Here is a 20,819-nt window from a genome sequence, read left to right as displayed (position 1 = left end):
ATAAACCACTGTGGCCTTTGGTATAACGTATACTCTACTATGAGGATCTTGTCAATTTTATGACCAATAATTCAGAGCTAGGGGAGTGCTTCTCTTTTTCTTTGAGAAATGGGCACCTTAAACTTTTCAATTTAAGTTAGGTTTGTCCATTTTGCTACTTAGCATCCACAAGGTTTTGTTTTTTGGGTTTTTTCCTTCAGGAACCAGTCTTCACTCATGCTTCCTGATCGCTCAGTCTCTCTCATGCTACGACCAGATTTATGATGCTTTAGGGTTGGATTCCTCAAGATTACCTCCTTACCAGTCAGTCTCAGATCAGTGCATAAGAGACTCATAATTTTTCATATATATCTCCAGTGAAAAACTATGTTTCTCTCTAAAAATTAAGTGATAAAATGTGTTATTTTTAATTCCTTCAAACTTCATTCTGATTTTACCTCATATAACCGGGCAATCAGAAAACTTTATTTAAATTCATTTAAGAAGGCAATTTAAAAAAAATATTTAATAAAATTTATTAGAGTCCAGCCTACTGATTTGGTTTTAAATGGGATGAACAAAAGTCTGATATTTTTTAAATTAAAAATATGGGGGAAAATTAATAAAAAATTGAGACTATCATATGAAAAGGCAAAGGAGATGCTGAACATTATATCCATTTCCTCTAAAATATTTTATTCTGCTAAATAACAAAATTGTCTTCCAGTATGAAGTATATAAAGATACACATTTTTTACAACATTTCATACTTTTCTTTAAAAATAATAATTTTTCCTTTAAAAATAAAAGCTTTGATCCATAATTATTTGATTAAGGAGACAGCTAATATGTTAAAGCAATAAAACGAACTTCAAAGCTGACTATTGTTAAAATAAACTTAATTGCTATGCACAGGACTATGCTAATCTTGTGACGAAGTGTTTACAGGACCATCAATTAAAATCTGAGAAAGTCTTAAATAGTGGCCATTATACATTTATAACTTGGAAAAACTCCTTACCCCCTTCACCCTATTATTCTAATTTAAAAAAATCATAAATTCATTTTCAACAACTTAAGGCTTCTGCTGTAGTCACTTGCTAATCAATGATTATTAATAGGATTTTACTTTTAAATTAAACATGTTAAGTCAGTCTTACCACATCTTTAATGGTGCTTTTCCCTTTGTACATTGCCCAGGTCTTTCCATCACTGCTGTAGGCAATTTTGTAGGATTTTATATACTCTGGGCTTCCAATCCTCTTGGCTCCTTGGGTAATCACACCAGTAACTCTCATTTTTCTTTGTAAATTTATCTGAGGAGACAAGGCATAACCAATGGTAAATTTATTGCTTTCAGGATGACAACATAGACAGCATCAATTTCAGGAATGGAACATTTTTGTTTTATTAGTATAGATTTAAAATAATACAAATAGCTGAGAATTTTCTGTACTTTTTTCAGATGAATATTAAATATATATCAAGTTTAGCTTCAAAATCTTTCTCTACTAGAATACTTATTTTTAAATAAAGCAATATTTGTGAACAAAATTTGAAAAGGACAGGGTGCCCAAACATTTAAGAATAGAAAACATTTGGTTGGCTATGATATGGAGGTATGACTTAGTAAATTGACAAATGGTAATATAACCTTGCCAAAATAACCTCAGTGATGTCACTGTTAAACCCTACCATCCACATAATTGTTAATGTGTCTCAATTGCTTTAGGCTTCAATAAATTTCCATTTAAAATGAAAATCTCCCTGAGATCTTTGAGTACTAGGAAGAACAAGAGCAAGTAAAGGCCCCAATGATGACAAATACCAAAAGCAAACACAAATATCTTCAGTTTCTGGGTCTCCATACTGTAGTCTCCGCTATGGGTCAGGGAGAGGTTTTCACCAAATAATTGCTCTTCTCTTCATGTCAGCATATGGAGACTTTCTAACTGGTATTTTCTCCTCATTCCAAATCACCCTACAATAGTTTATTCCAAGAGTAATAGTTATTTAACAAAATTTTCAATATTCTTCTCATATTTAAACAGAGAGCGCCTTTTGACCCTTAAAATACAATAATGAAATGCTACAATGTAAGAAAAACATTTTCATCATATATAGCAAACATTAATAATTGTTCCATTCACTTTAAAATGTCTTTATGATGCCTATAAAATCTTAAATTAGCAGAAAGGTATTATTTCAATGTTCTTGACAAATTGCTGTGAAGTTCCCTCTGTACCAATCACAAATCAGAAAAATTTAAATGTCTGATATCATAATATTAAGTTATAATTCAGAGACCGTTTTGCAGAGAAAACCAGAAAATCTTCCACTTCCTGTAAGTGATTAGGGTTTTTTACTCTATGCTGAGACTCTGAGAGATAGAGAACATTTGAAAAGGCGGAGGATGTGCATGAAGAAATCAGCTCCCCCATAATCAGTTTCATACATATATATTCATGTCACATACTCAAGAGTTAAAAATCCAAACGAAGAAAGCAATGCTTAAAGTTTTCCCACCCCAGACAAACACCGAGACTTATTAAAAGGTCTACAATATTTTATTTCCTTGGATTTATAGATTTTAAATGTGTTAATGTGTATGAGCAATCCTGAATCCTGCATGGAGTCAGCACCCTTTTAGCTTTTGGAAGTTTACTAATGTGGCAAGCAAGGTCGCCTTCCTTTTGATTCCTAGTTTCCCCAAGTCTCGTCCTCCCTCTTTGAAAGTCATGAGGTTCCCCCACAAATGGTTCTCACAGGCAATTCTTGATGTTACTCATGTGTAAAGAAAACCTGGAATTTTGGTGAGTTAAAGAACTGGGGTGGAGGGGCCAGCCAGTGGCATAGTGGTTAAGTTCACGGGCTTTGCTCCGGCGACCTGGGGTTCGCAGGCTTGGCTCCCTGGCACAGACTTACACACCACTCATCAAGTCATGCTGTGATGCTGTCCCACACACAACATGGAGGAAGACTGCTACAGCTGTTAGCTCAGTGACAATCTGTGAAGAGTCTAAACATTCCTAATAGATACAACATAACCAGGGGACACTTGGAATCAGGTTTCCTCCCACTTTGGAAACCAAATTCCACACTTGATACTGCAGAACATTCCTTTTTCAATGATCTTTTCCCTTGTTTCAATGATCTTGTTTACCCCTCTTGTAAGAGGTCAAATTATCTCTGCTGTAGTTTTGGCTCATGAGCTATAGACTAATTTTCCAGAGCTTAAATTGTAGAACTAACACCAAAAAATAAAAATTTGAATGTGTTTCTCTCTAAGTCATTAGAAATGATGCTTGAAAAGATTCCTATTTGCTCTAACATCTACAAGTTCAGAATGTATACCTTAGGGAGCTGGAATTCCAGACAGTAAAGCAGCACCCAGCTTGGGCTGTGTCTCCATTTAGCAGGTATTTGTAATTAAACATCAGTGCTGTTTTCATTAAATAAAAAAGAAAAACCAAAAAGTGATTTATGGGTTAAAGGTTCTGGGGTTATTAACAGTTACTAGGTATTAGACTTTTTGAGTTCTCATGTGTCTGGCACTATTAAGCTTGGATATTAAGGAATTCAACATAAAAGGGCTAAGATTTCACGTCATGGTCGCACTCAAAGTCAATACCAGGAATCTATATTGCTGTTAGAAACAAACTAAGACTTGGAAGAAGGTTACAGGATGATTTTAGAAACAGTTTCACACAAAACTTGCTGCAAATAATCCCCTTTCATCCCATTCTAACATTATTTTATGATCTCTTTGTAAAATAACATTGGCTAAAAGATGATCTGTCTTTTATTCTGTTTATTCTGCCTGTACGAACCATCCCAGACACTATGTTAAATGCATACTGGGGATTCCATCAGAAATTCCAAAATTACTCCCTGAGCTTGATGGATGTTTGGATACGCAATAAAATATTTTCACTCATTTATCTGATTTCAGAAAAATTATTGTTCCACTGAGTGGTAGGTACACTGTACAGTCTTAAAAAACGAAACTACATTGTAAGGTATTTTGAGTGAACTGTGTCCCCTGCATGAATATAAATATTCAGAAACATAGTCTGGCTGCAGAATGCCTAGAACCCAGGCTAAGGCCAAGCGGAAGGCAGACGAGGACCCACTGTGTCAGCCCTGGCTCTCGTCACTTCCCACCCATATAAGCCTCGACAATTTGTCTAAACTCTCTGAAATTTAATTCCCCTCTTTGTAAATGGGATTTTAATAGAATTATCACATGAAGATTATATGATACAGTAGATGTAAAAATTTAATAACACCTGCTGCCTAGAAAGCTCTTTAAACATTTGTGTTTTGGGTTGATTTTCAGTCCTTGTTGTTTTTAGCTAAAAGGAGCATTCCTTTTCTGTTTGCTGAACTTAACCACTTAAGCTGAGGGAATTTGGATTTGGAGAGGTGTACTGTATTTACAAGAGCTGATAATCATAATAACCAAACAAAAAGAAATTTACAAACAACTTTCAAAGCTATGTACTAATAAGACACTTAGGGCTAATATGTTTAAGTGTGTGTGTGTAAATCTAACCATTAGCTTCAACATGGGAGAAGAGGGAAAATTAATGGTTCCTGACAAGACAGCAACTACCATGGGCTATTGGACCTCTCCCCCGAATCCAGCCCTGGAGATGCTCCAGGTCAGAACGTTGCTGAGTAGGCGCTGAGGTTTATCCAACTCTAACACAAAAAACCATGGGAAACCCCCTTAGGAACAAAGGAGCTTTTGAGATGCCAGTGTGTTTGTGTGTCTGGGATGTGTGGAGGGGAACTCCAAGGGCTGATGATGGGAGACAGGCTTGGGAAGAGCTTTCTAGATATGCCATGTCTCATTCTCATTTTGCTTGTCTGGTTCCTTCCTGATTCACCCAGTCCCAGCCCACTGCCAGTGGGGGGCAGCAGTGAAATGCGGGCCAGGCTGGAAGGAGGAGCCTGCAGTCACTAACAGGCCTGAGTGTTTCCCCCTCTGCACTCTTCATCTCTCATCTGCACTAAGGAAGTAAAACAGAGGAATGGAAGTCTGCTAAATGCAGCGTCTGGGGCTGGGGAGGTCTTTTCCAGGAAAGGAAACATTAGGGTTGAGCAGAGATTATAACTCTGTCATGAGGCACCCTCTTTGCACCAACTCGATCCACCTGGAGTAGCAGAAGCTAGGATGCGGGTTTCCTCTTTCCATCCAGGGATATCACTAGCCAAGAAATTAATCACAAACTCTCTGAGAATGCAAGCACTGTAATCAAAAGAAGAAAAAACCCCACAACTAATACTAGAAAAAACTAATCTAATAGAATTGACAGGTTGAGACTTCAACATTAAAAAAAAAAAAATCCCAAAAAAGATAAAAAAGTGTTTGAAACAGAAGGCAGGAACAAATATATGAATACGAATCAATTGGAAATATCGAGGAGTGTAAAGTTAAGCTAAATAAATTTCCCCGTGGAGTGATTTCAAGCAGAGACACAGCTGAAGATAAACGAGTGAGGAAGCAAGACAAGTTATAAAACCTTTTCCAGAAGGCAACGGGATCAGATATAGAGACTGCCCATATTGGCAGATGATGTAACAATTTACTTTGAAAAATTAAGAGAAGCAACAAATAATAAAAAGCAGTTGAAAAGTTCTGCAAGTTTGCTTAATATAAGATCAACATATAATTAATCTAGTTCAGCATTTATCAATGGAAAATGTCATATAAATAATTAAAATAGCATGACACTGGCACATATAAAGGCAGACAGATCAATAAAACAGAATAGAAAATCAATAAATAGATCCCACTATGTAAGGAAATTTTGCATATGAAATAAGTGATATTTAAATCAGTGGAGAAAAGAGAGACTATTCAATAACTTGGCTGGGACAATTTGGTAGACACATCAAATAAATAAATTTAGATCAATATCTGTCATTTACCCCAGAGTAAATTCCAGGTAAATTAAACACTTAAATGAAAAAAGAAAGAAAGAAAGAAAGAAGCCACAAAAGGACCAGAGGAAAATATAGAATTAAAAATAGCCTTAGAGATGAAAATGATTACCTAATCATGGCGCTAGTTTTAAAAATGTTATCATATTGGGGCTGGCCTGGTTGTGTAATGGTTAAGTTCGCATGCTCTGCTTCAGCAGCCCGGAGTTCGCAGGTTCGGATCCTGGGTGTGGACCTACATACACACTGCTCATCAAGCCATACTGTGGTGGCATCCCATATACAAAGTAGAGGAAGATTGGCATGGATGTTAGCTCTGGGAGAGTCTTCCTCAAGCAAAAAGAGGAAGATTGGCAACAGATGTCAGCTCAGGGCCAATCTTCCTCACACACATACACACACACAAAATGTTATCATATTAAAGTAGACATTTTTTTAAGATAAAAAGCAAAATAAAGTCAAATGCAAATGAAAAATTGGGATTAATATTTTCCAAATTATATTAAAGCAAATAATTGATTAATCAAAAAAATTAGGAGATCTTATATATTAGGTAAAACCCAAACACTCCAACAGAAAAAAAAATGGGCAAAGGATTTTGTTAGTTGACATCAAAGGAAACACATGGATCTTAAATGCATGAAAAGATAGTCTATCTTACAGATGATACAAATTAAATCTACCTCAAGATACTATAGTTCACCTTTCACATCAGCAAAAAGTACAAAAATTGATTATTAGCCGAAGTGTAAAGAAATAGGCAAGCTTGTACATTCCTGATAGGAGTATAAATGACACAGTCTTTTATGAAGGAAAATTTAGTGATGTGAGACAAAACGACAAGTGCACACTTTCTTACACTCAGCAATTTCATTCTAGGAGTGTAGCCTATAAGAATAATCACACGTAGCCAATGTATGTCGGTAAAAAGTGGTTCCCTGCAGTGCCATATAGCAGAACATGATTTCAAACAATTTAAAATGTCTCTCGATAGGGGTCAAAGTCATTTCATTATGGAAAAGTCCAGAAAATGGAACACTATTCAGTTGTAAAACAAAACAAGAATGAAGGAGGGCTGAAGAAGGAGAGGGAGAGAGAGAGAAACAGAAAGGGAGGGGCCAGCCCAGTGGTGTAGTGGTTACATTCACATGCTCTGCTTCAGCAGCCTGGGGTTTGCGGGTTTGAATCCTGGGCCCAGACCTACACATTGCTCATCAAACTATGCTGTGATGGCATCCCACATACAAAAAACAGAAGAGGATTGGCACAGATCTTAACTCAAGGACAATCTTCCTCAAGCGAAAAAAAAGAGGAGAAGAGGAGGATTGGCAACAGATGTTAGCACAAGGCCAATCTTCTTTACCAAAAAAATTAAAGAATAAGAAGAAATGGAGAGAGAGATCTTAGCATAAGATTTAAGAAATTACTGCTTGTCAAGTTTTGATGTGGTATCAAAGAAGAATATCTACAATTATCTGGAAATTATGTGAAAAGAGCTCTAAGACTTCAGCAACAGAACAGTATGTATTGCATACTCCTGTTTATATTACTGTAAAGGGCAAATAATAGACACATATTTTTTCTTGTACATGATTATAATGTCTCTGAAAGCAAAATCAAAAAACTAGCTAACAGTGGCTTCTCCATCAGGAGGTAAACAGCTTGGGGAGAGAACTAAGAAGTAGAATTCTGAGAGGACAGGGCCTTATTTGGTACACTAGTTCTCAAATTTTTGGTCTCAAGACTGCTTTACTCTTAAAAATTATTGAAGGCCCCAAAGAGCAAATACACTCACCTTGTGGGTTATATCTGTACATCAATGCTTATTGTATTAGAAATTAAAACTGACAAATTTTAGAAATATTTGTTAATTGATTTTAAAATAACAATAATAAACTAATTACATTTGAACATAAACACTGTATTTTTATTAAAATAATTATATTGTCCAAAACCAAAAATTTACAGAGGAGAGGTTATTTTATATTTTTGCAAATCTCTTTAATATCTGGTTTAAGAGAAAACAAGTAGGTTCTCATATCTGCTTCTACATTCAATCCATTGAAAAACATTTTTTGACTGAAGTATATGAAAAAAACCCAGCTTCACACGGACATGTCATTGAAAAAGGAAGGAGTATTTTGTGTATGTGTGAGGAAGATTGGCCGGGAGCTAACATGTGTTGCCAATCTTCCTCTTTTTGCTTGCAGCAGATGGTCCCTGAGCTAACATTCGTGCCCATCTTCCTCTGCTTTGTATATGGGACGCTGCCACAGCATGGCTTGATGAGCAGTGTGTAGGTCCACACCTGGGATCTGAACCCACGAACCCTAGGCCACCAAAGTGGAGCCTGTGAACTTAGCCACTATGCCACCAGGCCAGCCCCTGAAAGGAGTATTTTAATAACCTTTCCAGATAAGTGCATATATTCTTCTTTCCTACCACCCCAAAACTTGACCAGCAATAACGTCTTAAATTTTAGTTGCAGCTTTGAATCTGAAATCTACCAGTAAACTTTAAATATTTGTTATGTTAAAACCCATTCATTTATCACGCACTTTGAATGGATCTTTTTTGATGCATGGTCTTGTAACATCACACACTGGTCATTTGGCAAACACAGGCTCACTGAGCTATGCAGATTCTTTAAAGAATGGTATACCTTGTTATACACTATCAAAAAGTCACATTCATTAACGTTACCACCAATTTCATTAGAAAAACCTTTGTCAGTACTGGAAGCTGTCAAGCTCACATTGGTAGTTACATTTTTGCCAAAATTCTAATTTTCACTTGAAATTTCTAATTTTATCACTAGTAAGAAACACTGTCAGCTGTTTTCCCTAATGGAGCAGTATTACTTTGTTCCTGTTCAAGAACATGTCTGCCAAATATCCAGGGATAAATAGTCGTGGTCAGTCAGTTGTTCTTTGAACTAAACACGATGCTCAGAAAAGGAGGGAGTAGGTCAGCTTGCAACTCACACAACCTCCCCTGTGCTTTTCCTTGAGATACGCCTCGTACTTCAGGACTCAGCAGGAATGCTTTACGTGTAATTGTTATTTCATCACGCAGAATACTACAGACATAGCAAGGATTGGCATTTGATAAAGTTGATGATCACCATTGCTTCATCAAAGGTATTCTTAAATGGGCTGGATTTTCTTTTCTTTTCTTTTTTTCACTTCAACATGTGCATGATGGAGATGAATACAATGAGTACTAGTACGGTTTGGTGGTACTGTCTTGATTTGTGCGAAGGCACCAGCTGTTTGACACACCATTGTTTTGTGGCTTCACTGTAAATGTTAATACAGTGAAAATGGCAAAGAAAGTCTTCGAATTACTGTGGAAACAGTGTTGACCTATGAGCCTTCTGAATGGGTCTTTGGGAGCCCTGCTTCCACAAGCGATACGTGAACTGTGCATTCAGTTGAGAACTACTGATCTGAAATATATGAAGGGTTTTCACAAACACACACACCCACATTCATACACACACCCCCCAAAGAGATGAAGAAATCAATAGAAAACGGAGCAAAGGACATTAAGAGGCAATTCAGAAAAAAGGAAATAACAATAGCTAAACTTAATAGATGCAATTAAATAGATACAAATTAAATAAAAAGATAGCAATTTACAGCCAACGGAATGGCAAAACAAAAATCTAAGATAATATCAAGGATTGGTGATACCAAGTATTCCTCTGCCGATGGTGGGGATAAAAGTTGGCATAGTTACTTCAATCTGTTAGTTGTTAGTAAAATTATGCAACCTATTTCTGGCTATTTTCCCTCCCCAAATTTTTGCATAAGCGTTCAATGATATAGGCACACATATAGTTATTGTAGAATATTTTTATGTCAGCAAAGAAGAGCAGTTTAAGTGAATATCCCTGGAGGAACAGAAGTTTAAAATATAAAATGTGTAAGTGTGTACATGCATATGCGTGTGTGCACGCTCTTGCACACACACACAGACATACTTTCTAAGAGTCAGAAGTGATGAACTGGATTTATACATGGCTATCTAGAAAATATAAGAATGTTTGAAAAAGAAAGAACCAAATGAAATATATACGATTCCACTTATGCAAATTTAAAAACACACGTATACAACATAACATCACGCACTTTCCAATAAGCCGCTTGTGTAAATCAACACAGGGAAGGTGAAATGAAAGGTTACATATCAATTCTCCTAGGTTGGGTTTCTTTAAGGAAAAAGGAATGGGAAGGAAGGTGGGGAATGAGTAACAATGTCATGAAATAAAGATGTTCATCCTCAAATCGGTGCTGGCAAATGATATCCTAAGCCGGGGAAGGGATCATTGGCTCCTCCCATTTACTCCTCTATCCTCAAGAAAAGCAACTTAAGTGTGGCCATCTGATGTATTAGAACTGTTATATACAAAAGTATTTTCTCAGACTCATTCCCTAGTAGAAAATACAGTGCATCACCATTTCAAACATATTTATTATATAATAACGTACTTAAAATTGCTTATGGTTGTAATTAGGCAAAAACCAGTGTTAAATAAGCAATTAGCTTTAAGAGTAGGATTTATGAATGGCTAATTGTTTTTCTCTACCTCAAACTTTTTACCAAAAGTTGTGATGCTTAAGTAGTGCATTCACGTGTAGGTCTGACTGCTAGCTGGTATCTCTACATGAGAATAATCCAAACATAAAATGCAAACAAACACAGTTTGCAAAAAGGAACCGCTTTGTTATTTTATTTAATTGAAAAAGAAGCATTCCGTTTTTTAAATATTGTAATACTTGGGAAGTAGAAGAGAAGGAATTCTTTTTGAAGAAACTCTAGGAAGCATTTGCCAAATAAAGATTGTTTAAAGATAAACTGATTAAAAATTTTAAGAGTTTATTTGAGCAAAAATTCATTTGAGTGGGGCAGCACCAAACCAAAGTGCTTAGGAGCAGTCCACCAACAGGAGCCAGGAGGGAGACTTTTAGAGAGAGGAGGTGGCAGCAAAGCAAGGGAGATATCTGATTGGCTGTAGGCTAAGTGGCCGCATTATTTGGGAAAGCCTAGTTCGCTGTCGGTGGTTGGTTGTGCTTAGGTTTCAATTTCCTAACCTTGATGCATTTATAGGCTTAGGTTTCTGTTTGCTGATGTCGGCTGGTAAGGCATTAAAGTCAGCTCAGTCTAATGGTCTTCTTGTTTAATTACTATAACAAGTTCAACTAGCAAAGAAAATAAATGCCTGATTCATAACTCAGTCATAGGAAAATCATGTTAAAATCAAACACTTCATGGTCATTGACTTCATGATTACTGAAGCACACACACAAGCAGTACTTCATGAGTTGCCATATAAAAAAAATGCAGATTTAAAGATTAGATAGCATATTACATTAAAGTACTATATAAATATACAGTACTTAATAATGATACTCTATAGCAATCATTTTGTGTACCAATGTTTACACAATTTGCACAAAACACAGGCAGTTTGTTTAAACTGACTACTAAGTGCTAATGTATAGAGATTTTAAAAGTGCAAATTTTTCTCTTTTAATGATGAGGGTATGGTTTATCATACAAATAATAAAAGTATCAGGTAAAAGATCAAGTAATAAAAGAATCTGCTAGACTGGATGAGACTGATGCATATTCCATCATTAGAATTGCTAAAAATGTAACATGAGGACTTTGGTATTACTGTATATTAGATATGCACATATTCACACTTTAAAAGAAAAGCATATCTCTTAAGGAAAGAACCACCAAACTGTAGTAAGCACCTTTCAATTTCAGGAAATGAGTATTTCGCGTGACTATAACAGTTGTCCTTCCATTGAATTAACAACATTATTTTTGTATGATCATTATAAAGAAAATGTGTAATTGGAGAAAATTAGAGTAAACTAAAAATTATAAATTGTCATTATTCATGACACTTTCACCTTAACAGAGATTTCATTTTATGTACTAACATTCTACTTCTGGTAGTGACGAAAAAAAAAAACATGCATTCAATTAGCTGTTTTCCCTAACATGAAGAGTCTGGAAGTATGTGAGTATAGATATTTATTTGAAATTTCCAGATAATGAGTTTGCACTGATAGTATTTAAAGTTTTAAATTTGAAAATGAGATTTTTTTTTTTTTTCTATCCACAATATTGTTCATAGCGAAGCTCATTTAAGTATGCCTTCCCAGGTCACAGTAAAGACAATCTTCCTAGGAGGGCCTTTGGTTGGGTGCTGGCAATACAGATCAGCCCCAGACAAAAATAATAGGTAATTATCCCTTTTGTGTGATATGAGAAATAACTTGAGCCTCCGGCAGTTCTAAGTATCCAGTCTGTAAAGACATCACTTGAGTTAAAAGAAGATAGGAACATTATCACCAAAAGCTTCTAGTTAAAAATTACAGGGAATTGGAACTCCCTGTTCTTTCACATTATCCTATTAATATAAAGTATTTTATGGAATGCATCTTTATCATCCTCTCTGGAGGCCTGGTGATGGGAAGCCTCATGAACGTGCCTAGGGAGGAAGGCCTTTGAGGTGTTTCAGGATGAAAGGACTAACTCAGGCCAGCAGGGCTTAGCTCATAGTTCCGGTATGACAGGTCCTTGTTGCTATGATAGAACTTGTCTTAAGCAATCTCCATAGCACCAACAACCTGATCCACTGATACTCTTCGTTCCTACTGTTAAACAGTCGCTGCTCCACACATCCCGGCGCTTTGGGCTGTTCTGTCAGGCTCACTCTCCTTGTTCTTGCCAGTTGAGCTGCACACTAACCACGAGTCTGTTGTGTTTGTTCCTCAATCTGTTTTTTCAAGCTGTGCTTGTTATTTTAATGATGTAATTTAATGAAGCATAATTGCTAAAATGTGACTGGAAAAGGAGAGGGGGTTTTTGCCTATTAAAACATGAATAAGCTTTGAAAAACTCTGAAAAGGCAAATTAGTGAAAACGATTGATAATATTGGGGAAAATAGTTAATATCTAGGATTCTATGCTTGGATAACTTCACTAGTATGTTTAAGCAAAGAAATGAAAAAATCAATAATGCTTTATGAGTTCGGTTCATCCAAGAGATATGAAACAGAATTTAAATGCTTTTTTCTTTTAATCTGTTTTTACTAACTAGCAAATGCTTAGTTCTGAAGCTCCAGATAAGAGGGCTTCTGAACTGCCCCCCACTGTTCTGAATGCTGGTCAGCCTTTAACATGTGTTCAGTTAACTTAACTGTCTTCTTTGAAAAAAGATAGGAAAAGAACACATATGAATAAACTAGAATCTCTTTATGACTCTCTGCACCTGGTAAAACTTCCAATCAAAGTGAAACACCTCATTCACTAAACAGCAGGTGACAGAAGCAATTCAGCATCCAGGGTGCAATCTGGATATTGCTCCAAGAGTCCTGGCCTGGCACAACGGTTTCGTCTGAATTTCTACCTGCTTCTGAAGAGTTTTCACTATATTATACTCATCTCCCCTCTCTCGGTACTTGCCGTGGTTTGAGTTTCTTGACATGCTCCAACATTCACAGTTTCACATTCAGGAGCAAACTGAACTGTGGCTGTTTTGTTTAAAGACTTTACCCTGTATATTCAGTTAGGTGGAATAGTATATGTTAAGGTAATCTAGAACCTTCACAAGTGAGGTTTTATGGTCTGAGGTATAGATTTTAATTCATACACTCTGAATTTTAGGTTTTTCTTATCTTTTTCCTGGTTACTTCATATGGCTAGAGCAAGAATTAAAGGAGTCATTATTTGTAAAAAGCCCAGCAATCTGAATAGATTCAATAAGAAGATGGAAGGAAGAAGGAAGGGAAGGAAGAAAGGAAAGAAGGACGAAAAGAAGGAAGGAAGGAGAAAAAGAGAGAAACCGTGAAGAACAGATAGGAGAAGAAACAAGAAGAAAAAGAGAAAACGATGTCAGTACATGAGTAGAAACACTAACCTAATAAAAATACGTTAGAAATAAGGAAAAATAAGGTCACTTTGCTAATATTTTTCAAAGAAGCCTAAGGTGCTTCCAAAACGAAAAAAAAGTCCATGATGCACAAGCACAGAGGCAGTGGGTGTGCTACAAAGGGCAGAGGGACCAGGGAGGCTGGGGGCCAGAGGCTCGGCTTTCTCAAATTCCTGTGGGTGGCCATGTCCACAAGCAATAGCTCTTACGCAGATGTGAAGTGGGCAATAGAAAGACAAAAATCAAAAGAATCATCACAAACGTGTTCTACAAAAAACAGAGAGAGAAATAAACACGGTTGAAAAGTTTTAAGGAGTTTATCAATTACAAATTCTTTTAAAGACAGCTCTTAGGAGAGGAACATTACTTCTAATAGCTGGCCCTGGCCCAGGAACGAGGAGGAGGAATTTCACTTCAGGGTCCTCATGAATGCCCTCCTCTGCTTCGACCATCTCACTGAGTGGACTTCAAAGTGGATGTGATGAGGACCGTGCTGAGTGCATCAGAAAAGAAAGATCAAAAAAGGATGTCCAATTACTTTAAGTATAGTCTTAGGTAAAATGGAGAATTCCTTGATGCTCATATCCCCTTCCAGGACAGTAAGGTGAGCAGGTAGAGAAGAACGCATCATCCCCATGTGCTCTCTAATTTTTTTTTTAATTCAGTGTGTCATTTGTAGCATGCATATAACAACAACGTAAACAGAACAGTTGCTATGAGAACATCTATACTTTTCCATTTGTGAAGATACTATTGATGGTGGCAGCAAGTGCCCTGAAATTTTAAATGCTGACATGGGATCAATTAAACATCAAGATAGAAACAAACATCACAAAATAAAAATGTAGAAGGTACTTCTGGGAAGCAGAATACTGTGATACTCTTCATTTTTATGTACTGAAAAAAAGGAAGACTGCAAAGCAAACATATGCTCTAGCGTAAAGGGTGGCAAATTTTCTAGGATATTATTTTCTAGCATTGTGCCATACGAATGAATTAACCAGAAAGAGAAATAAGAAGGCTGAATAGAAGGAGTAGAAATGTCTGCGACACAGATGCAGTAGCTATTACCAAGCAATAACTTAGCTTTCTATATTCTTTGTGTTTCTCTGACTTTATTTTAATCTAAATAAGTATGATCTTACATCTGTGTTTCAAAACTAGAAATAAATAAATATATTTTAGAACTTAAAGTGCATTGTCACATTGGAATATATCAGCGTATGCTCTGAACAATAACAAAATGATCTTATATTTCACAGCTTTTTTTGAAAACTTAATTTCATGATTCAAAAATTTTATGTAAATAGACACACTAAATAGTGCTTGGTTATTTCTCCCTATTACAAAATTGTTATTCTATACCTAAAGATAGCTGCTAGGAATATTATTAACTGGGCGAACCAGATTATCTAATTTCAGACAAACTGAAACTAGGTTTTTAATATCACTCCAAAATTGGACACACACTGGCAATATTCCATAGTCTCTTCAAAAGCCACCTGATACGAAAGATTCATTGCAATCTATAATGAAATCTCTCTAGCAGAAGCAAGTTATATCTTTTAATCCTTCCACCTGCTCATACATTTCTATACTAAGGATTAATTTGTAATTTGCATTTTAGTTCTATGGGAATTAAAGGTACTTCACTTAAGTATCTAATTATTTTTGAATAAAACATGGAAAGTAAAATGCTGTAAGCTGTTTGAACATTTTTTTTTAAGATTTTATTTTTTCCTTTTTCTCCCAAAGCCCCCCGGTACATAGTTGTGTATTTTTAGTTGTGGGTCCTTCTAGTTGTGGCATGTGGGATGCTGCCTCAGCATGGCCTGATGAGCGGCACCATGTCCAGGCCCAGGATTTGAACTGGCGAAATCCTGGGCCACCAAAGCGGAGTGCGCGAACTTAACCACTCGGCCACGGGGCCGGCCCCTGTTTTAACATTTTGAATACCTTTGTGAGCAAATAAATCCTGAAATCTGAACTCACAGTTTTGTACAACAAACCAACATCCAGGTCTGGACTTGTGGAGTTTGGGACCTCTTATTCTCAGGTGTCAGGGAGAATGGTGGTGCTACAAGAACACTGTGAAGATGAGAAAGGAAGAGAAGTAAAGCCTGGAACTGGGAGTCCTGTACTGTGTCTTTAGGGTGGGCAGACTGGCCCCTCCTTTCTAGGTGCTGCTCAGTGCTAGGGACCAAAAAGACCCCAAATCTCCTGCTTCCACCAAGAGATATCAGAAGTTCTGTTTCTTTACGGTGAGAGTAGATCACTGTACTTAATTAAGAGCAAGATGTTTGTCTTCTGAGAACCTAGGCTGGTAACCAGGTTGTGCTATGTACTTCCTACCATGGCCTTGTGCAAGTTTCTTAACTTTGCAAACCAGAATTTCTCCATCCGTACATCGATAATGAGATGCTATCGAATGCATAGGGTTGTCTGAGTATCAAAGATGATGCTGTCCCTTAGGTGCCTAGCATCTTTAAGCATTCAATGATTGTTTGCTATCTGACCATTCTTTCCAGGAAGAGGAAAATTAAATCTCTCATTTACAAATGTAGAAAAACAACATAAAGAACAAAACGCTTCTTTAATTCACAGTGATCTGGCAGGTCAGCCTCTATTTTGTTAATTAACATTTACTTTTCAAAAGGCTTTTCTACACATGATACACTATTCCATTTGTTCTTTATAGTAACCCTAAGAAATGAATTGGGCAATTCTGGTCTTCCGTATGAGCCAAGAGGGAAAGATGATGGGGGAATTTTAGTCATCTCTGCTCCCGTAGAAGTAAGGAGGAGACAAAGTGAAGAGCAAAACCAATCAGAGAAAAATTTCTACTCCTCACACAGTACTCTTGTCCAACATCAACTCCTTAATAAAGTTGAATAATATTTTTACATGTTTTCAGAGAAACACAGTTTCACCACTATCAAAAAATGCTATATAACAAAAACTTAAACTATTTGAAATTCATGAGGAAGAAAATAGAATATACCTCATTATTTAAAAATGATGATTTTGCTGAACAGATCTTGGCAATTAGGAAATCTTTAAAGAAATATACCAACTGTATCATTTGTAAAGTTTTCTTTCTACTTCCCCTAACTAAATACTATAATACAGTTTTATCTAACATTTATAAACCTTGAAGAATAAATTTTTTTTAAATGGAAGAATATCATTCCTTTATTTTTATAATTTTGTTAGAGTGCGGACCTAGATTTAGAAAACAAGCTGTTTTTAATGATCAAAAGCTACTGCATACTTATCACTGACCGGATTTATTCATACAAAAATTTACATTATAACTCCAATTTTACAGTTAATTTTATGGAAAGTGAATGAAACTATGTATATGTTTTATATATTTACATTTAAAAATTATGGACCCATAATTCTAAGATTCATATGATTTTTAAAAGTGACATAAAATTTCTGATAACAAAATACTATAATCATGTTAGTAGGACATTCAAAATTAGGCAAACTAACTTGATTTTTTTTTTTGGTAGTTTGAATTATAGATTTTCTCAATTCTTAGATCTCTTCTCTGTTTTCAAACCTTCAGTGGTTTCCACCTCCTACCAAATTAAAACATGAACATTTTCACTCTGGTATGTGCTAATTTTGACAAAGTCATCACAACTTATTTTTCCAGCTATATTTCTGTTTGTTATGTGTGCATTTATGCCTATATAATCATCAAATGAATTTAATTTGTCCAATATTTGTTGCATGTCTATAACATACAAACATGATGATGTAAAGACAGAAAAGATCTTTGTTGGAGCCGGCCCAGTGGCGCAGTGGTTAAGTTCACTCGTTCCACTTCTTGGTGGCCTAGGGTTCACCGGTTCGGATCCCGGGTGTGGACATGGCACTGCTTGGCAAAAGCCATGCTGTGGTAGGCATCCCAGTATAAAGTAGACGAAGATGGGCATGGATGTTAGCTCAGGGCCAGTCTTCCTCAGCAAAAAGAGGAGGATTGGCAGTAGTTAGCTCAGGGCCAGTCTTCCTCACAAAAATAAAAAAAGAAAAGATCTTTGCAGTTACACGTAATCTAAAGAGGAAAAGACACAAACAACTATTTGCAATACGAAGCAGAATGTTTTAAATGATAAATAAAGGGGCAAATGCCTTCTCATGGACATAAAGAGAAAATATCTCCTAATACTGACGGAAACAGGAAACCAAGGCCAAGAAAAGTCAAGTGGCCTGCCCAAGGTCACGCGCCAGGATTGAATGGTCATCCCAGACCCAGAGGAGAGCAAGAGCTATAGCCCAGGAGGGGGAGCACACGCTATGCTTGGGCATTATGCGGCTCTGGTGAAGCTGGACAAAAGGCAATTCTTCCTTTGCCTGGTCTGTCCACCAGAAAGGCCCCTTCCACCTATTGCAGCAATCTGAAAACTTATCCGCCCTTTACATCTCATTTTAAATGGCTTCCTTTGCTCTTACATGCAACACAAAAATTATTATTATGGCACTAATACATTCTGCCTTGGATCTAATACTGAACGTGCTATTTACAGACTCATATTAGGGATGATTTGGTTCAGCTGTGAGTGACAAAAAACCAAATTAACAGTGGCTTATATAAGAAAGAACTTGCTTTCTCCCTTGTGTAAATGTGTGACAAGGCAGCAGGGGTCCATATATCAGGGTTCTGGGCCCTTCTATCTTGTTGGCAGTGTATGTAACCCTGATCTCATGGTCCAAGATGGCAGCATGTGAGTTCCCGACAGCAGGATGGAGGAAAGGAAGAAGAGGGGAGAAGGGGGCATGTGGGGGCTGTCTCTTTAGGAGGGTTCCCAGAAATCACCATGTGACACTTTTCCTTATCTGCCTTTGGCATTTGTGAGTCACACCTAGTGGAATGAGAGGTTGGGATATATAGTCTAAAAGACTCTTATTTTTATATAGAATATACAGAATCTTGTACAGAAAAAGTCTATATCTGAGGTAAAACAAGCTTAACTAATAACCCTCTTGCTATGGAAACAGGTGAAAAGGATGTAGGGGCACAGTTAAAAGTCTTGGCTAGAACTCTCAATAAATACTTGTTGAATGAAGGAGAATGTACATTTATTAATCACTTGCTGTATGTGACTAAACATCCATCATATAATCCCCACAACAACCTTAAGAGCCAGTCTATTTTTGTTGCCACTTTATATGTAAAGAAGGTGGGTTTGGAGTGGTTAAGTAACTGTTCAAAGTGCTAGTGGCCAGTTGAATCGAGAAACATTGATCTCGAACACGGTATTACTTCACCATGGAATACAACTGCTTATGCAAATGTCTTGTACTCATATTAGATTTATAGGTAATGTGGCTTATTTACCTTCACACTATTAATTCATTTAATAAATATTTATTGAGCAAATAAAAAGTGTTCTAAGTCTTGAGGCTACCAAAAGAATCACGATAGCATATCTGTCTTATTTCTTAAAGGTATAGTCATTGGGACTGGTGAGAATACGAAGTGAGCCAACAGACAGTGCCTCTACCCTCATGCAGCTTACGTAATAAAATAATCTCCTATCTAGTCTTTAATCATAAGCTGTGACAAGTGCTACGCAAGAAAAGAACAAAAAGCAATAAGAACATATATTAGGAGAAGCACATCCGATCTGGGGTAAGGGCTGCAGTTAGAGAAGGCTTCCTTGAGGTGAAGAGTTCAATTGTTTGTGGAATTAAATCAAATAGCTTTTTTCCCTCTCAAATGTTCACACAATGAATTAGAAATTTCCACATAAGATAATTTAAAATGTTTTATCTACTTAAATAAGCTCCATATAGGCATGGGAAACTTGTCTGTCCCAAACAGCTCTCTGTAAGCAGTAGCTGCTCAATAAATACTAGTCCACCTATGGCAGATTTGAAAACATTAAAAAAAATATCAGATAATGTGTTCTTTCAATGTTCATGTACGTCTTTCCAAATCTGGGTTAACGCTCCTAAGAAAAGAAAAGCTAAGATTCATAGGCAATATTAAAATGCCTTATTTGTTTTTTGGTCCTGCAAGATAATCACATTTCAGTGTAAGAGCTTCTTGAAAGCTGCCATTCTGTGAAAATACTGGATTGGGGGGCTGGCCCCGTGGCCGAGTGGTTAAGTTCGCGCGCTTCGCTGCAGGCGGCCCAGTGTTTCGTTAGTTCGAATCCTGGGCGCGGACATGGCACTGCTCATCAGACCACGCTGAGGCAGCGTCCCACATGCCACAACTAGAAGAACCCACAACGAAGAATACACAACTATGTACCGGGGGGCCTTGGGGAGAAAATGGAAAAAATAAAATCTTTAAAAAAAAAAAAAAAAAAAAATACTGGATTAGGTTGGGCTCCTGCTAGGAAAACCAAGATAGAAAAATTCACATTTACTTCTGAAATTCAGCATTCTGGCTCTTAATAGCACTAATGATAGTAATAAACTAAGGAGACCTGGCTTTAACACAGTTTTTGTTTAAATCTGAGAAATGAAAATATAGCCTACGTATTATGAACTCAAAGAAAAAAATACTTCAAAGCTATTGAAGCATTGAATATATAATAGATGCAAGAAATTTGAGAGCCCATTTGTGGAAAAAAAGGAGACCATTATTACTTTTTCAAGAACCAAAATCACAACAAAATAAAACAATCTATACTAAGTACGCCAGTGTTAGGCTGAAACAGCTACTATTTTAATTAAATATATCAATTCTGAGGAAAACAGCAGCAGCCGCAGCAATAACAACATTAAAAACAAATACATGGAGAAAATATAGCCAACCTACAGTACAAAACCAAAATGTCCTGGAAAAGGAGTTAATGTAGAATGGTACACTTATTCAGAAGCTCCAAGTTCAGTTCTTTTCTTCCTAAGGGTCCTGCACAATGATGCTTTCAGGTAAGCCTGTTGTCTTATAGACTGTTTTGATGGAAATGGA

General features: G+C 36.6%; 1 protein-coding gene across 2 annotated transcripts in view; it reads right to left on the bottom strand.

The window, feature by feature from the left end:
* Positions 1-20,819, bottom strand: part of EDIL3 (EGF like repeats and discoidin domains 3) — a 381,430-nt gene that overhangs the window by 100,152 nt on the left and 260,459 nt on the right. For both annotated transcript variants that reach the window (XM_008539038.2, XM_008539042.2), the window contains one exon: positions 1,140-1,295. In XM_008539038.2, the coding sequence (XP_008537260.1) occupies positions 1,140-1,295 (156 nt within the window). The remainder of the gene's footprint in view (positions 1-1,139; positions 1,296-20,819) is intronic.

This window comes from Equus przewalskii, chromosome 13 (genome assembly GCF_037783145.1).
Source record: "Equus przewalskii isolate Varuska chromosome 13, EquPr2, whole genome shotgun sequence".
Taxonomy (NCBI): Eukaryota; Metazoa; Chordata; class Mammalia; order Perissodactyla; family Equidae; genus Equus; species Equus przewalskii.
Note: the sequence above shows the minus strand (reverse complement) of the source record. Positions and strands in the feature narration are given on the sequence as shown.